The sequence below is a fragment of the Manis javanica genome, chromosome 4, assembly GCF_040802235.1.
Source record: "Manis javanica isolate MJ-LG chromosome 4, MJ_LKY, whole genome shotgun sequence".
Taxonomy (NCBI): Eukaryota; Metazoa; Chordata; class Mammalia; order Pholidota; family Manidae; genus Manis; species Manis javanica.
In genome coordinates, this window is record NC_133159.1 from 95,479,425 (window position 1) to 95,493,490 (window position 14,066).

At 49.9% G+C, this 14,066-nt stretch overlaps 1 protein-coding gene across 1 annotated transcript; it reads right to left on the reverse strand.

Annotated features, from left to right (window-relative positions):
- Positions 1-11,212: 11,212 nt before the first annotated feature.
- On the reverse strand, positions 11,213-13,707 carry OLFML3 (olfactomedin like 3). Its single transcript, XM_017648826.3, has 3 exons — positions 13,517-13,707; positions 12,536-12,821; positions 11,213-12,226 (listed from the first exon to the last, which is right to left on the reverse strand). Exons 1-3 carry the CDS (start codon positions 13,622-13,624, stop codon positions 11,406-11,408), a joined length of 1,215 nt encoding a protein of 404 aa, XP_017504315.1. The 5' UTR covers positions 13,625-13,707; the 3' UTR covers positions 11,213-11,405.
- Between the last annotated feature and the right edge of the window lie 359 nt (positions 13,708-14,066).

Consider the following 14,066-nt stretch of genomic DNA (forward strand, 5'->3'; position numbering starts at 1 on the left):
CAGGAGTGTTGCTGGGATGAAAAAGAATGCATGCAAAGCATCTCACAGGCAATAAGCTATTACTGTCTGAGTCACTACATAGAGCTCTGGGCAGAGGCAGAGATGGAGGTGGATTACAGACCTGCAGACTGCTGAATGCAGATGTGATTCTAGTGCTCGATCTACTGCTGTGAGAGTAAAGCCAGGTGTAAACCCTTTTACCCCAAGAACGTTCCATTGTCATTTCTCGGTCTCATCAAATCCATAGTGAACTTGCCTGGGGCTGAAACCCTCGGGCAAGACACCCTCCTTCAGACCAATGCTGGATTCCTACTTCAGCCTAAGAAGTACCCTCCTTTTTGGCAGCCACACCACATGGTACCTTCTTATGTGAGCCTTATATCATCCAAAACCCTATATCTTTTTGCTTTAAACCTAGGGGTGCAGCTAAGGGTGGTTATAGAAGGGAAGATGTCTGTCAAGCACACTCAGTAAGGGTTCAGATATATAAGCAGCTGCCAGCTGTTACCAGCTGCCCCAGAGGAGAAGCAGGAGATGCGGGTCAGGAGAGATGCACAGCGGGCCCTCCTCAGATCCAGTGGGCCCTCACTCCTCAGCCGGTCTCAGCAGCTCTGCGGTCCTCACACCGAGCTCCCCCCAGGGCTATTTCACAGCCTTTCTTCTCAGGCTCTGACTGCTCCCCAGCCCCTCAACCTCAGCAGGCCACTTTGCCCACTTTCACAACAAACTCTCCCCGTTTTCACTCAGTGCCCTCGTCCCGCTGCTCCAAGCTCCAAGAAGCCTTGTCCTCTCTCCTCCCTCTACCGCCATCCTCATCCTAAAGGGGGTCTTCCCTCTCCATTCTCTTTCTCCATTACATCAACCTCACACAGATTCCTACCTTTTCTCCCTGGAAAAAGAAAAATGTTCCCCTGGTCCTAAAACTTCCTTCTCTCACAGGCTAATTAACATAATAGTGAGGTGCCCCTTCACACCCACCAAACTGGCCCAAATCCATGCCTACGGCAACACTGAGGAGGATGTGGTACCCTGCACTGGGAAGTCTGTGGCAGAGCCTGGTAAACCGGATGTACCCATGTGTGATGCCCCAGTTCTCCCACTTCAAAGGGTCTATCGAGTGACTCCCAGATGGGCACAAGGATGTCCCCTGGAGCACTGCCTGTAACGGAGAAAGGGAAACACCCAGCAGTAGCGAAAGGATGTGGCTTGATACAATGGCGGTGGGAACGAATGAACCAGAGCTCTACTAGCATCATGGGTAGTCTCAAAATAATGTTGAACTTTTTAAAAATGGCATAAATGTATTAATAGAAGATACCTTTTATGTGAATATTACATCTGAAATAATTCTACAAACTATATTGGTTCAGATATATGCAATAAACATTTTTTTTTAATGCAGGGGAATGAATCTGACTTACGGATGGTGATTCTCTGTGGGGATGGAGAAAAGAAGGGTAGGGTGAGGAGGGGAATTAGTTTCCGTAAGTTTAAGGGTCTTTCTGTAAAAGAGAGAGAGCTCTGTGGCAAGCATTGTAAATGTTAACATCTTAAGTTTGAGTGGTGGGTCATTGCAAATTATAATTTTCTGTACATTAAAAATATTTCATAATTAAAATACACTAGAAAAAAGTTCCCTCAACCCTGCTTCTCTTTGCCCACTTCCTGCCCTCCTGTTGGCCTGTGGATCATCAACTTTCTTCAATGAGTACCTGTTGTTTTACTGACTCTGAGGCTCCCCTGCAGATGCCCTCAGGCTCCCTTTTAGCGTTGTCCCTCATCCTTCTGTTTCTCTGAGTACTGGAGGCTCCTGGCTGCCTCCTCCTTCTCGAACCTCTCCCCTATATTGGATACAGAGATGAGGACTTTTCCTAGTTCTGTATTGGTTCAGGTGTATGCAAATAAGCAAACATCTTCACGGGCTTCTCTTTGTTCTCCCAGTCCCTGAACATACATTGTTGCTTCCTTAAACCTCAAACCTCTTTTGTCATCTATGCTTTCTCCCTCGCCAAGCTCACCCCCTCCCACACAGTCCCTACAGTGAAGTGGTCAAGAGCTTGACCTTTAGTACAAGAGCCAGGCAGACACTGGTATAATTTCTGAATCTGCTACTTTCCAGTTTGTGACCTTGGACAAATTATATATTCAAGCCTCATTTTCCTCATCTGCAAAATGGAGATAACAATCCTAATCTGAAGCCTGTTGTCAGGATTAAATAAGACAATGAATTTACTATTGACCCAAAAATGTTAGCGAATATTCACATAGCCTCAACATATTTACCTCAACTTCCTCAGCAACACGGCCCTGATTGTCTCTTATTTCCCTATACACCCTTACAGGCAATGCATATTCTCATAAAACTAACCTAGCAGCTCTTTAGTCACTATGCCTGTGCCTGACCACCTCCACACATCTGCCTGAACCAGTCTTTCCTCCTGGAACATCCTCTCAGTCCTACCCTTCCTCTGAGGCCACTTCAAGTGCTGCCCCTTTGTGAGGCCTCTTCAAATCTCCCTTGTTGGAGTGTGACTGCTTCCCCCTGGGAGTGCTCATGAGCACCCTCTCTTAGGCCCATTACCTTAAGCTGCTCAGCTAGTGTCAGATTCTGGAGGGGAACACCTGCCCGCTTTACCACCTGCCCCCTCCCCAGCTGAGTTGTCAGCTCCTGAGGCAAGAAGTCTCACCATGTCCTCCTCACCCCCAGCACAAAGCATGCCTCCCATTACACACTTGTCTTGAGGGCTAAGCGAGACCACTGCATTCACGCCGTGCCCGGCAGGGGCACAGGGCTCAGGAAGCAGTGCTGTTCTTTATTATTTCTGTGTGGTGGAGGGCACCCTGCAGCGGCTGTGGCCTGAGGCACAGGTAAGTTCATGGGTGAATCCATGAGCCTAGGCTCCAGAAGACAATGCAGCACAAGGTCCTGCTCCCAGGAGACTCGCCAAGACAACTGTGTGCAAAAGAAAGGAGCGCTGCCTGGGTTCTGTCTCTGGCTGCTGGCTTTGGGACTGTGTCTGCCTCTCAAGATGAGCAGCTGCTTCAGGGAGAGTTAGTGCCTGTGGCAACCCCCACAGTCTGGGGCACTCGTCTCTCCAGCTCGTGGAGAACATTCTTGGAAGGAGAGGACAAGGCCTGGCCAGTCAAGACCCTCCTTCCTCTCGTTGAGCCTTCCTGCCTTTTCAGCGCCCTGTTCCCCACTAACACCCACTGAGCTGGAGCACAAGATCCAAATGCTGCAAAGAGGAAGTTCCTGTCCTGGCTCTCAGCGGCTGCTTCCCTGCAGAGCCTGTCATTAACAAAAAGTGACAGTGAGACATAATGACACAGGTGCTGGAGCCAAGAGACTCCTGGGTGAAGAGGTCAATTGGGAGCCTGCTGAAATGAAAGGCCAGCTGAGTCATCCCAACAGCGGTGTCAGTGGCACAGAGAGGAGCCCTCCTGCGCATCCCTCTGGCTCAGGCTGAGGAGGCTCCAGATGCTGGTCCATCCCCCACCTCAGCGGGCTGGGCCAGCAGGTCCTCCTAGCACAGAGGCCCTACCACACCTATTCATTCACCTCTTTATCCTCCAGTCCACCAAATCTGAAGACTTTCTGTCTGTCTTATTCACTGTTGTGAATAAGCACATACACATAGTAAATACTTCATCAATATTCATTAGATTTTTAATTAATCAATTGTCTGTGTCAGTTGGCTTTGACATTGAAGTGTTCCTACAGATGCGACCTCTCATACATCCTCCATTCAGACGTCAGTGTTCTTCGGTGACCTTTCCTGACTCAGACCTGCGCCTCCCTCCCCCTTTGCTTCCTGCTCAGTGAACCAGGCACTGGGCTTCACTCTACCCTGTTGTGATGTTCCGACATTGCATCTGAACATATTTATGTAGCTTTATGATTCACAAAACACTTTCGCATACATCGTCTCACTTCATCATCATACCCCCACTGTGAGGGAGATAGTAATATTGTTGCTCTTTTACCAATGAGGAAAGTGAGATCGCACAGGTAGGAGAGAGCTGAACTACAACTTGAACCTCAGACGTCTGCTCCGTGCTCCGTGCCCTTCCACTGAACTGTCCTGGTGAGACGGTGAGCCAGTGGATCCTTTCCAGACCATGAATCAATAAGGGTGTTGAGCTGCCTCACTTGCCCTCATTAAAAACCCACAGAACATAAATCCCAATTTATGGCCAATTATTTGCCTGCAATTTACAGACTTTCAAATGAATCCTGAAGTTTTGTTTAAATGAGATTACTCCTATCTCAATTTAAAATCCACTAATTCAACTAACCCTTCCCCTATGTCTCCTCTTACAATTTATTTATTAAACCAGTGTTTTTAGTTTACATTTTTAAAGCTTCCCCTAGATATCTAAACAATATACAGCATAAAAAATATTTCACCTGAATCAGGACTAAGGAGGGTTGGAAAGGACAGAGAGAGGAAGAGAAAGGAATTTGCTAGGTCATAATCAGGAATAAGAGAAATCCACATCCATGTGTGTTTACTGCCCCTCTGCTGAGAGGAAAAAATGCTTAAAAATCCAAGTCATTGGGCAGAGAGTCCAGGAGGTAAGAAGCATTACATCCTCAGCCACAACCAACATAAAACATACACCTACTTCATAAGCCACTGAGTAAACTGAACACACCATGTGTGGAAGGCGCTGGACAGGGCACAGTGAGTTAGAAAATGCTTGCATGACTTAGGGGTCTAAATCAGGTAACTTTAGACCTCTTCCGGCTTGAAACAGGCTATGTTTCTGGTCTATGGAATACCCTGCCACACTCCTTGTGACACCAATCAAGGTACCTGGCATGTGTGCCAACTTTAAATCTTTCCAAGTCCTTTCATTCTTGTTCTGTCCCCATCTAGAGTGGATAGCGATGAGAAACAGTGATGGAGGTTTCTCAGGATAGATCCTACACGGCTGCAAGGAGAATGACAGGTAACAGCGAGAGAGCAGAGAGAAGAAACAGTAAGTTGAAAAGCATAATAGCCACATTCTATACAGCATAATAGGTTCTGAAGACATCATGACCAAGAAGCACAGAACAGTAATTGATGTGGATAATAACTCTCAAGTCAAGAGAGGTTAAATCATAGGTATGTCACTGTGAACTGGTCATGCCCCTGATTTACAAAATATTTATTGGACAACCAGTATGCACCTGAAACTGTCTAGATCCCAGGAATAGAAAGCTGGACGAGGCACAGTCCCTGCCCTCAAAAGCTGTCTGGACTTTAGTTTGTTCAGTTGTAAAATGAAGGTGCCAAACTCAGAGATTCCTAAGATTCTTTCCTAGAGGTCTGAAAAGCTTTACGCATTAGGGCTTGAACCTTAACAATACTATGAGATGGTAATCCAGGTAACATAATCTTGTTTTGCAAACTGAGAAAACTGACACAGTTAATGAGGAGCAGAGTCAGAACACTCAGCCACATGGACCAGTCACTCTACTCCCATCCCTGTGCTCTTTCCACACCATCTTCCTTCCTCCAAAAAGGACAACCAGAGTAGATGGACAACAGTTCATGCATTTGACAACTGCATGGATTTATCTACGTGTCTGGAATATAAAACTCAGCAGCTACAAAACAAAAATCATGTGCAACTGGACAGTAAGAACTATCTGTAAGAGAAGTGCAGCCAAAACACCATTGAAGGATCTGTCAAAATCAATAGCAAGATAAGTCCCAAATGTCAACAGTGATGGCTACTAGGGACATGTGCTGAGCAACTGAAACCTTTGAGAGAAAAATGTAGTGGAAGAAAAAGGGTAGCTTGGGAGCACTATGTTAAAAAACAAGAAAATAGCCAAAAGCCAAACACACACATCATTGCTGGTAGAGTTGGTTCAGGTGCAGAGAAAGAGGGGGATGCCTCTACACACCCTGATTTCTTCCCTGATGACTGTGCAGGATACCTGTCAGCCCTGTAGGGATCTATCCCGGGAAACAGGTACTGTGTCTTACTACAGACAATGAACAAATGGAGAGAGAAGGCAGCTGAAGAGCTACTGGATAGACAAATGGCTTATAACACCAAGCAGAGATGGCCATCTGCATGCTGCCCAATGTAAGACAGCAGGAGTCATATCCCTGGGAATAAGTATTTATTGAGTACCATTATTGTTTGGATGCTCTGCCAGATGTTTCATAAACACTAGCTTATCCATTCCTCATAAATTCTTGGGTAGGTAATACTGAGACTCAGAGAATTGATTTGCCTGGGATTACACAGTGAGCGGGTGGCAAAGCAAGGAATTGAACTCAGCCTGAGTTCAGAGCTCTAGCCCTTTCCACACCTCCACAGAACTTCCAACACACAGGTTCTGGCCCCAGTGCTTGTTAGTTATGCGGCCTTAGACAAATCATTTAAATCTCTAATTCTCAGGTTCCTAGGCCTGCCTATCTCATGGAATTGTAAAGATTGAAGGGGATAAAATGCATGAATACTTTGCTCTCTGAAAAGACCTCTCCAACCATGTGATATTAATAATAATGATATTGAGCACCTGCTGTGTGCCAGGCACTGGGCTTACAGGTTTATGAGGGTGACTTAATTCTCACAATGATCTGTGAAGTTAGTACTATTACCCACATTCTATAGGGGAAACACTGAGGCTCACAGAGGTGAATTAACTTGCCAGCAAGTGGCAGGGTTGGGGTAGGACAGGTTTAACTACCTTTAACTACTCCAGAACTTCTGCTATGAACCAGATGCTGAACAACAAAGGTGTTCCACTACCTACTGAAATTTTACTGTCTTCTCCCTTGTGTGGCTGCAGGGCTTACATGTGCCAGCCTAGTTTAAGACTTTTCCTAGATGCTGGAGCTAGAAGTTGTTACCGTGGGAAGGCCAGTGTGTTCTGCAGTTGAAGAGAAACTTTCAATTTTTATGTGAAGCTTGCCTTTGTCCAACTGACCTGAAAAATGCCCCCAAGAACATTTCCTGCTCACCAGCAGCCTCCTGAGTTAGGTCCTGAGTTGGGAGACAAATATGCCCAGAGTCCCGAGGGTTCACAGCTAATGGGAGAACATGAATACAATTTTTTTTATCCCATCTATGAGTCAGGCTCTGTGTTAGCCCTGGGGACAGAAAGGTGAGCAAGATACAACACTCCAACTGGAATGTGCACAGGGCAAATTGGGGCCTACAGGAAAGACACCTGACCCTTCTGAGTGGGAGTAGAAATGGTTAGAAAAGCCTCCCAAAGGAAGTGGGGTTTCAGAGCCACATACTAATTGTCTATACTACTAAAGAGTTTGCATGTATCATCCCTAATCCTCAGAGTAATAACCCTATTGGGCAGATATGATTACTTTATAGGTAAGGTATTAAGTAACCTGCTCAAGGTATCATGACAGTAAGAGCCAGAGCCAGACTCTGATCCCAGGAGCTCTGACTCTTAGCTTACCAGACTCTAAAGTTTGTGCTCTTTCTAATATGTCAGGTTGTCTCAGAGATCACCATGCTACAAGCGATGATGGAGGAACAACACACCATGAATGAATGGAACAGGAGAAAGTAATGACCAGGCCATGGGAAGGAGTCACGGGCGAGGTATAACGAGCCGTGGTAGAGTGGTTTAGGACAGGCCTGCAAGGTTCCTTCACTACCCCAGTGAGTCCTCTGGGCCATGTGCAAGGGAGGAATACCCTAAAGGGTCAAGGCCACCAGCCCAGCAGTCGGCGGGATGGTGGGGAGATTAGGTGAAGATGAGTTTCTTTGGGTTGTAGGAAGCAGAAACCCACTCAAACTAGTGCAAAAAGAAAAACAGGCAAGAGAAGGGAGTATTTATGTTAAGGATCCTGGCATTATGTAGAACTCAAGGGCTAGAAATATATTGTGGCCCCAGGGGTACTGGTTAGAGACAGGACATGCATGGGCCAGGTTCACCTACCCTGTCACTGTCTCTGCTTCCCTGTGGTATCTGCCTCATCCTTTTCCCTTTATGGTCTGGCTTTTCACTGCCTCTGGGTAGCAGGGCAAAAGATGCTTCCAAACATTTCCTCAGATCTAACATTTCTGATCTGCATATTCTAAATCCCCAGGAAAGAGAATCTGATTTGTTCCCCTTGGGCCTCACAGCTATGGTCAGGGAGCAAGGGTGTCTGTTCTCAGAAAAGGTGGGGTTTGGGTGGCAGGGTCGACCCCTAGAGGTCATGCCAGAAGGTTCTGGAGAGGTGTCTGACTCTAGATATTGTCGGGACCCACGTTTTGGAGACAGGGGTGCTGAGAGGTCTTTCTTTTTACTTTCCTACTCTGCCGTTTACAGTAATGCATGGGCTTCCACATTTATAATTCTTCTGTGGAGTTATTAAATCCATAAATAAGATTTCATCTTTTAAGCTCCACAGTGTGAGAGTAGAAGTTAAAGAGCAGGCAGAGGACAGCTTACCAGCCTTGGGAACAAAGGAGGAAGCTTCCAGGCTGCTGGGTCAGAGAGATCTGGAGAGGCTTCTGATAGCAGGTGAGGGTGGAGGGACAGTCCTGTCCTCTGGCTGCCCTCTGACAGAGAAGCTCCTGGAGCAGACACAACTCTGCCGTAGCGGCCACAGAGAGGCTGGACAGCAGGCCATAGAGACCCGTCCTGAAGACTGGGAGAAACACCAGGGCAGTCAACAGCTCTCAAAATGAGCATGTTTTGACCTAAACTAGGTGGAGAAGTTGGGAACAGAGGAAGGGGATGCTCCCAGGCGCCTCAGGAAAGAGGCACCTATACAAGGAAAGGGACAAGAAGGGATCAGGAAAATCTGAGACTGAAGGAGGAGGGTGAGGGGAAGGGCTCTGCTTCCTGTTTACCCCAGAGCCCCATCCCAGAGGAAGGCCTGACAGTTCCATTCCGTAGGTCTCTGCCCTCTCCCTCCCCACCAGGATCAGACAGCACTGGGTCACGTTCCTTGATAAGAATGACAAGAGGAACACTTGGGTTTACTGGCAGGCAGACACAGACAGGCACCAGGGAGGAGAGGGTATTGAGAACAAAGAGGACAGCTTGCAAATTAGGGCAGGAAATGCATGGGGCCAGAGTAGGATTAAGGGGAGCCCTCTCAACCTTGCCTCATGATGGAGAGTCAAGAGCTGGCTCAGTGATCTGGCAGACAGCTGTCCTCCCTGGGCAGCAGCCCCTCCTGCTTTGTGACACTGTACAGCAGCCCCATCCCAGCTGTTTGCTGCCTTAGGGCCCAGTGTCGGGGCCTGATGTGGAGCTTCTCTTTGGGCTTTTAGCCCCTTGTTCCCCCTTTAGGGCTTCTGCTTTCCTTTGTCTTTTGTTCAGCCCAAACCAGAGGTCATACCTGTTTCTGCCAAGTGATGGGTTATGGAGGGTCTGAGAACGCGGTGAGGCTGGTTTTTTGATGATAGGATTCAGCTACCAAGGGTCCCTCCTTAAGCCGCAGATAATTTAGTTTAATGAATTTGGACAGTTCACTGGACCCACCTATACAGTTCCACTCACCTTCCAAAACAGCGCTGGCTGTTGTATGGGAGCCAAAAAGAAAAGAGCAAAAGGTAACATAACAAGACCCCAGAGATTTCTGCCCTTTCTGTAAAGTCTGAGTAAACATTTCCAGAGAAATTCTAAGCTTAAAAAAAAAAAGGCTGATTTTTCCCATTCTCATTGAGGAATCAGGCAAAGAAAGACACCACAGAGCCAGGCACACGCGTGTGTGGGGAAGGACCCGGTTTTTCACTCTGACATCATTCACACAGTCTCAGAGCTGTTCTGTCCTCCTCAGGGTCGTCAAAAGGCCAGTCCTGATGTTCGGTTCTGTATCAAGGCGACTCCACCGACGTGGCCCCATACTCTGTACAACCACTGACACAGCAGGAAGGAGACGGTCACAGGGCTGCACGGCTGCCCCCCTCAAGGTGGGGACCCCTCTCTCCAGGCCTCCCCCAGCAGCCCGCTTCTCCACACTGCTTCTGCGCGCCCTGCATTGCAGCCAGATGTTCCGTGGGCAGACCCCTCTGTGGCTGACAGGTGGTGATTACTGTTGCCAGCCCCACATTAGGGGAGAATTGAATGGGAGAGAGTCCCACCCGCCCCGAGCTCCCTACAATAGCGCCTTTGTGAGGTACTTCACTGTCTTTCTTTTCCCCTTCCTCACCAACCTACGTCAGGAGCAACTCTGCCTGGGGAGAAACGACAAGAAGACAAAAGGAGGATCCTGGGGTGGGGAGGAGGGATGTATTTTGGGGAGAAGACGTATTCCCTTCCCTTCCCTGCGTTGGGGTAAATAACCACGAGGGCTCCCAGGGCTGCCTGAGGTCAACTTCCCCGCGGCAGCAGGGAACCTTGTGCCTCAGACAGCCTTGCTCCTGAGTGCTGGACATGGGGATGGGGCTGCGGTAGAGCCTGGTCTGGAGCTCGGTGGGCTCCTCCAGACTGGAGTCCCTAAGCGAGGGTTTCTCCTCTCTGGTGCTTTCTCCCTTTCAGATGGCCTTCTGCAGTTCCAAACCAGAGGCCAGGGCACTCAGCAGGGAAGGGTTAAGTTTCCAGGACTCCCGGACAGACTTTAGCCAGGTTCCAGGGCTGCTGTGGGGAGGCAGGGGCGGTGAGGGGCAAGAGGGATGTGTTGGGAAACTGGTAAGACTAACATCTGAGCCGTGGTCATTACCCTCCCCCTCGCCCAAACCGCAGACACTGTGGCAGCAGGAAAATCCGTGCAGTTCAGACCAAGCTCAGTTGTGCAACTTGGCCCTGGGGAGCAGCTGATGCCAGAGATGGGAGTGGGGTTTGGGCTGGAGGCAGAGTCCACTTCAGAGAGGAAACCTATTAAGTTCTTCCTGAAAACACACGTGTTCAACGCTCTGGTTTCCACTCTAGACTTCAATGAGACTAAAATCCGTGTTCTGGTTCAAAACCTCTGAGAATTGGAATGGGCAGCCCTGCTGCTGGCCCAGCCCCCTGGCCAGGGGGCGAAGGCCCCTGGCAGTTCTAGGAGGGCTACTGCAGAGGAGAGGTGGGTGTGGGGGGAGGCCTTTCACCCAGGCTCCTAAAGTGGCGGGTCCTGCAGCTTCCCCAGGCGCATCAGGATAAAACCAGTAACTAGAGAAGCCTCCCCTCCCTTGGCAAGGGAGCCCAGCCAAATCCCTGTTGTGGCTTGAGTAGTAGGGATGGGCTGGAGGAGGAAAGCGGAGGGTCATGGGGAGAAATCTGACCTGAGGGCCACCCCAAATACACACGGGAGAGGAGCCCTTAGGGTTTTCTGTTTAATGCAAAATGTTGCCATACAAAAGGATGTGGAGAAATTCCCATTCTTCAGGGCCTGAAGGGAGGAGGAGAGGATAGAGTTGAAAGTCTCCTTCTGCTCCTCTCTGTCCCCAACTCGTCTGAGCCAAGAAACAGTCTGCTGCCTGTTGGCTGGGTTACCCCCATACAATCTAGCTCCTCAAACTTCTTCCTCTTTCTTTTTCATCTCCAGCTTATAGACAATCTGGTAGCCATCATCCCAGGCATAGAGCTGACGTTCTCGAGGGTTATAGCGGAGGCTGGCATGGGCACCATACCGGCGGGGGAAGTAAGGCAGCGTTGCCCTTTCAGGGGTCAGGGTGCCGCTGGCATCAAAAGAGCACTGGATGCGGGCCCGACTGGCAGGGCGGGTGTTATAGACAACGTATAGGGTCCCACAGATGACAAAGGCAGCCTCAGCATTCTCTCTGGGACATGGTGTGTCCCACTGCTGCTCTGTGTCCAGTGTCTGTGGGTCTAATTTGGCCAAACACAAGTGCCTGTCATCCTCCCGGGTGGCATAGACGGCCCAAAGGCCCTCCTCATCAGCCGCCAAGTCAATGTACGTGTTTGCTGTCAGCCCATACGGGGGGATCAAACCCTCTGCTGGGAACACTGAACTGTCCACCACTGTTCGGTTTGCCAGGTGGAATTTGATGAGCTGCAAAGTGTTCTCCAACTCACCAACCCCTCCAGGTCCTCCAGGAGGCCTCCGGGCATAATAAAGAAAGCCACTGTATACCAGCTGCCCTGTGCCTACCCAGGGGAAGGGCACCCGGACTCGGGAAGCTTTCCGGGCAGCCATGGCAAGGGTGAAGTCACGCAGCCTTGGGAAGACAAAGGCTGTGTCATTCTGTGTCCCATCCAACACGTAGATCTTCTCTGTTGGCCCCATTGGATCCTTGGTCCACAGACCAGCTGGGCCACCGAACCGCTTCAGGATCTTCATTGATTTCACCTGAGAGATTGTGTAGCCACAGTCTGGTGGGGAAGGAGAAAAGCACAGGGCAAGGAATACAGGCAAGAGTTAGAAGTCCATTGCCAGATCCCCCGGGGCGGGCCGTTTGGAGAACAGTGGATACCTTCATTCTTATGGACGATGGGGGGCAGGAGCACAGAGGCCTGGATCCCCAGAACCTCTCCTTAATGGACCTGTCATTACAGATATTTCCCTAAAGCAGATTCCTGAAGACAGAGCCTAAGGCAACTGGGATAAGGAGGAAAAAGGAAAAGAACCAAGGAAGAACACCAGCTCCCAGAGTGTCAGGGGCCTGCCTTCAGATCCCTTACCTGTCACCATATCGTACTTCTCGTTTCTTCTGCCCTTGCCTTTGCTGCCAGGGCCCCCAGTGACCTTCTCATCAACATCTACACAGGGTGGAGCTGGGTTCTGGGTCTCCAAATAGTCGACCTCCCGCTCCAGACGGTCCACTCTCCCCGAGATGGTGTCAGCCTCAGTTCTGAGTGCCTCCCGCTCCTTCTCAGCCGCTTCCAGCAACGGCAGCATCTTGTTCTTGAAGTCCCTCAGCTCAGCAGCGTGCCGGCTACTTTGCTCTTGGCACTGAGCCAGCCGTTCCTGCCAGGATGGGGGGACAGGAAGGAGGGCTGAAGGGTTACAGTTCCCAGGCAGGAAGAGGCCCACCGCCAGAGTCAGGAATGGGGAAAAAGCCCAAACTCAACCAGGCATCAACATTCCTCCAAGCCCCACAGAAAGGAAACGGGTATGCGGAATGCTCACTGTGTGAAGAGCCAGGCTCGGATTCACCTAGGCCCCTACCTGCCCATCACATCCTCCAGCCTCCTCATCTGTGAGCAGTGCCACTGAGTTGCCCGGGCTCCTCAGGCAGTCTAAGTGCATGAGGGAAGGGAGGGGTCTCTGCTCCATTTTACAAATCTCCTCTTGGGAATTAAGAGGCTACCGACTTCAAACTATTAAAAAGGCAGAAAGTTGCAGATTCTCTGGGAACTCCCAACTTTAACAGAATCATCAGCTTGTCCTGAGGGGTGTCCCCACAATCTTCGCTCTCATTTCCACTGTCCCCTTATTCCATCCATCCCAGGAGTAGAACACAACAGTCTATCTGCTCCGGAATTGCTCTATATATGTGGAGACAGAGGAGGGCTTGCAATCTGGAGGATCTTATTAAAAGATGGAGTTTTCTGCAGGTTCTTACGGAGCCCTATCTTGTCACTCCCCAGGTCCCTAACAAATGGGGTGAATCAACAGCCAGAGTCCTTCCAGCCTGGGCTGGAAGTGAAGGAGCCACTCACCTCCAAGGCAGCGAGCCGGCGCTCCAGGTACTCCACGAGCTGGTGCTGCTGTCCTTGGAGGGGCCCCACCCACGGCAAAAGGAACAGGAGAGGCGCCCAGGGCCTCATGGCCGCGGGAAAGCGGGGCCAGAGTAGAGAGTGTGCAGTTGTGTGCAGTTGGCCGCTTCCACTCACGCCTGCGGGGTAGCTTTGGAGGCGGGGCGGGGGCGGGGCCTTCCCTCTTTCTGGGTCTCTGGGTCTCTCTCACTACTCTGGAATGCTTATGGTCTCTTTACAACCCCCACCCCCTCATTCTGCCTGGATTGATCAAACACAGATGGCCCTATTGCAGAGCAGCCAGAAGCCTTAACCACTTCCCGCCTAGGCTGTAGGCTCCCCAGGAGAGGGAAAGAAGACAGAAACCCCAAGGCAGAGGCCTTCTGGGCAGTCACTCAGGAGCTAGTAGTGGGAGGCAGAGGCCCCAGAGTAAATTCAGAAAGCTCTATCCCTGTGTTTTAGGAGAATGCTTCCACTGCTGACTTAAGAAACATCCTTCATTAGTCCTTCCCTT

What these genes read in the sequence shown, in the direction of transcription:
- OLFML3 (XM_017648826.3), bottom strand. Translation starts at nt 13,624, where the DNA reads ATGAGGCCCTGGGCGCCTCTCCTGTTCCTTTTGCCGTGGGTGGGGCCC. An exon ending in GCCGGCTCGCTGCCTTGGAG is followed by an intron (nt 12,822 to 13,516) that starts GTGAGTGGCTCC and finishes CCATCCTGGCAG; the next exon opens with GAACGGCTGGCTCAGTGCCA. An exon ending in GAAGTACGATATGGTGACAG is followed by an intron (nt 12,227 to 12,535) that starts GTAAGGGATCTG and finishes CTTCCCCACCAG; the next exon opens with ACTGTGGCTACACAATCTCT.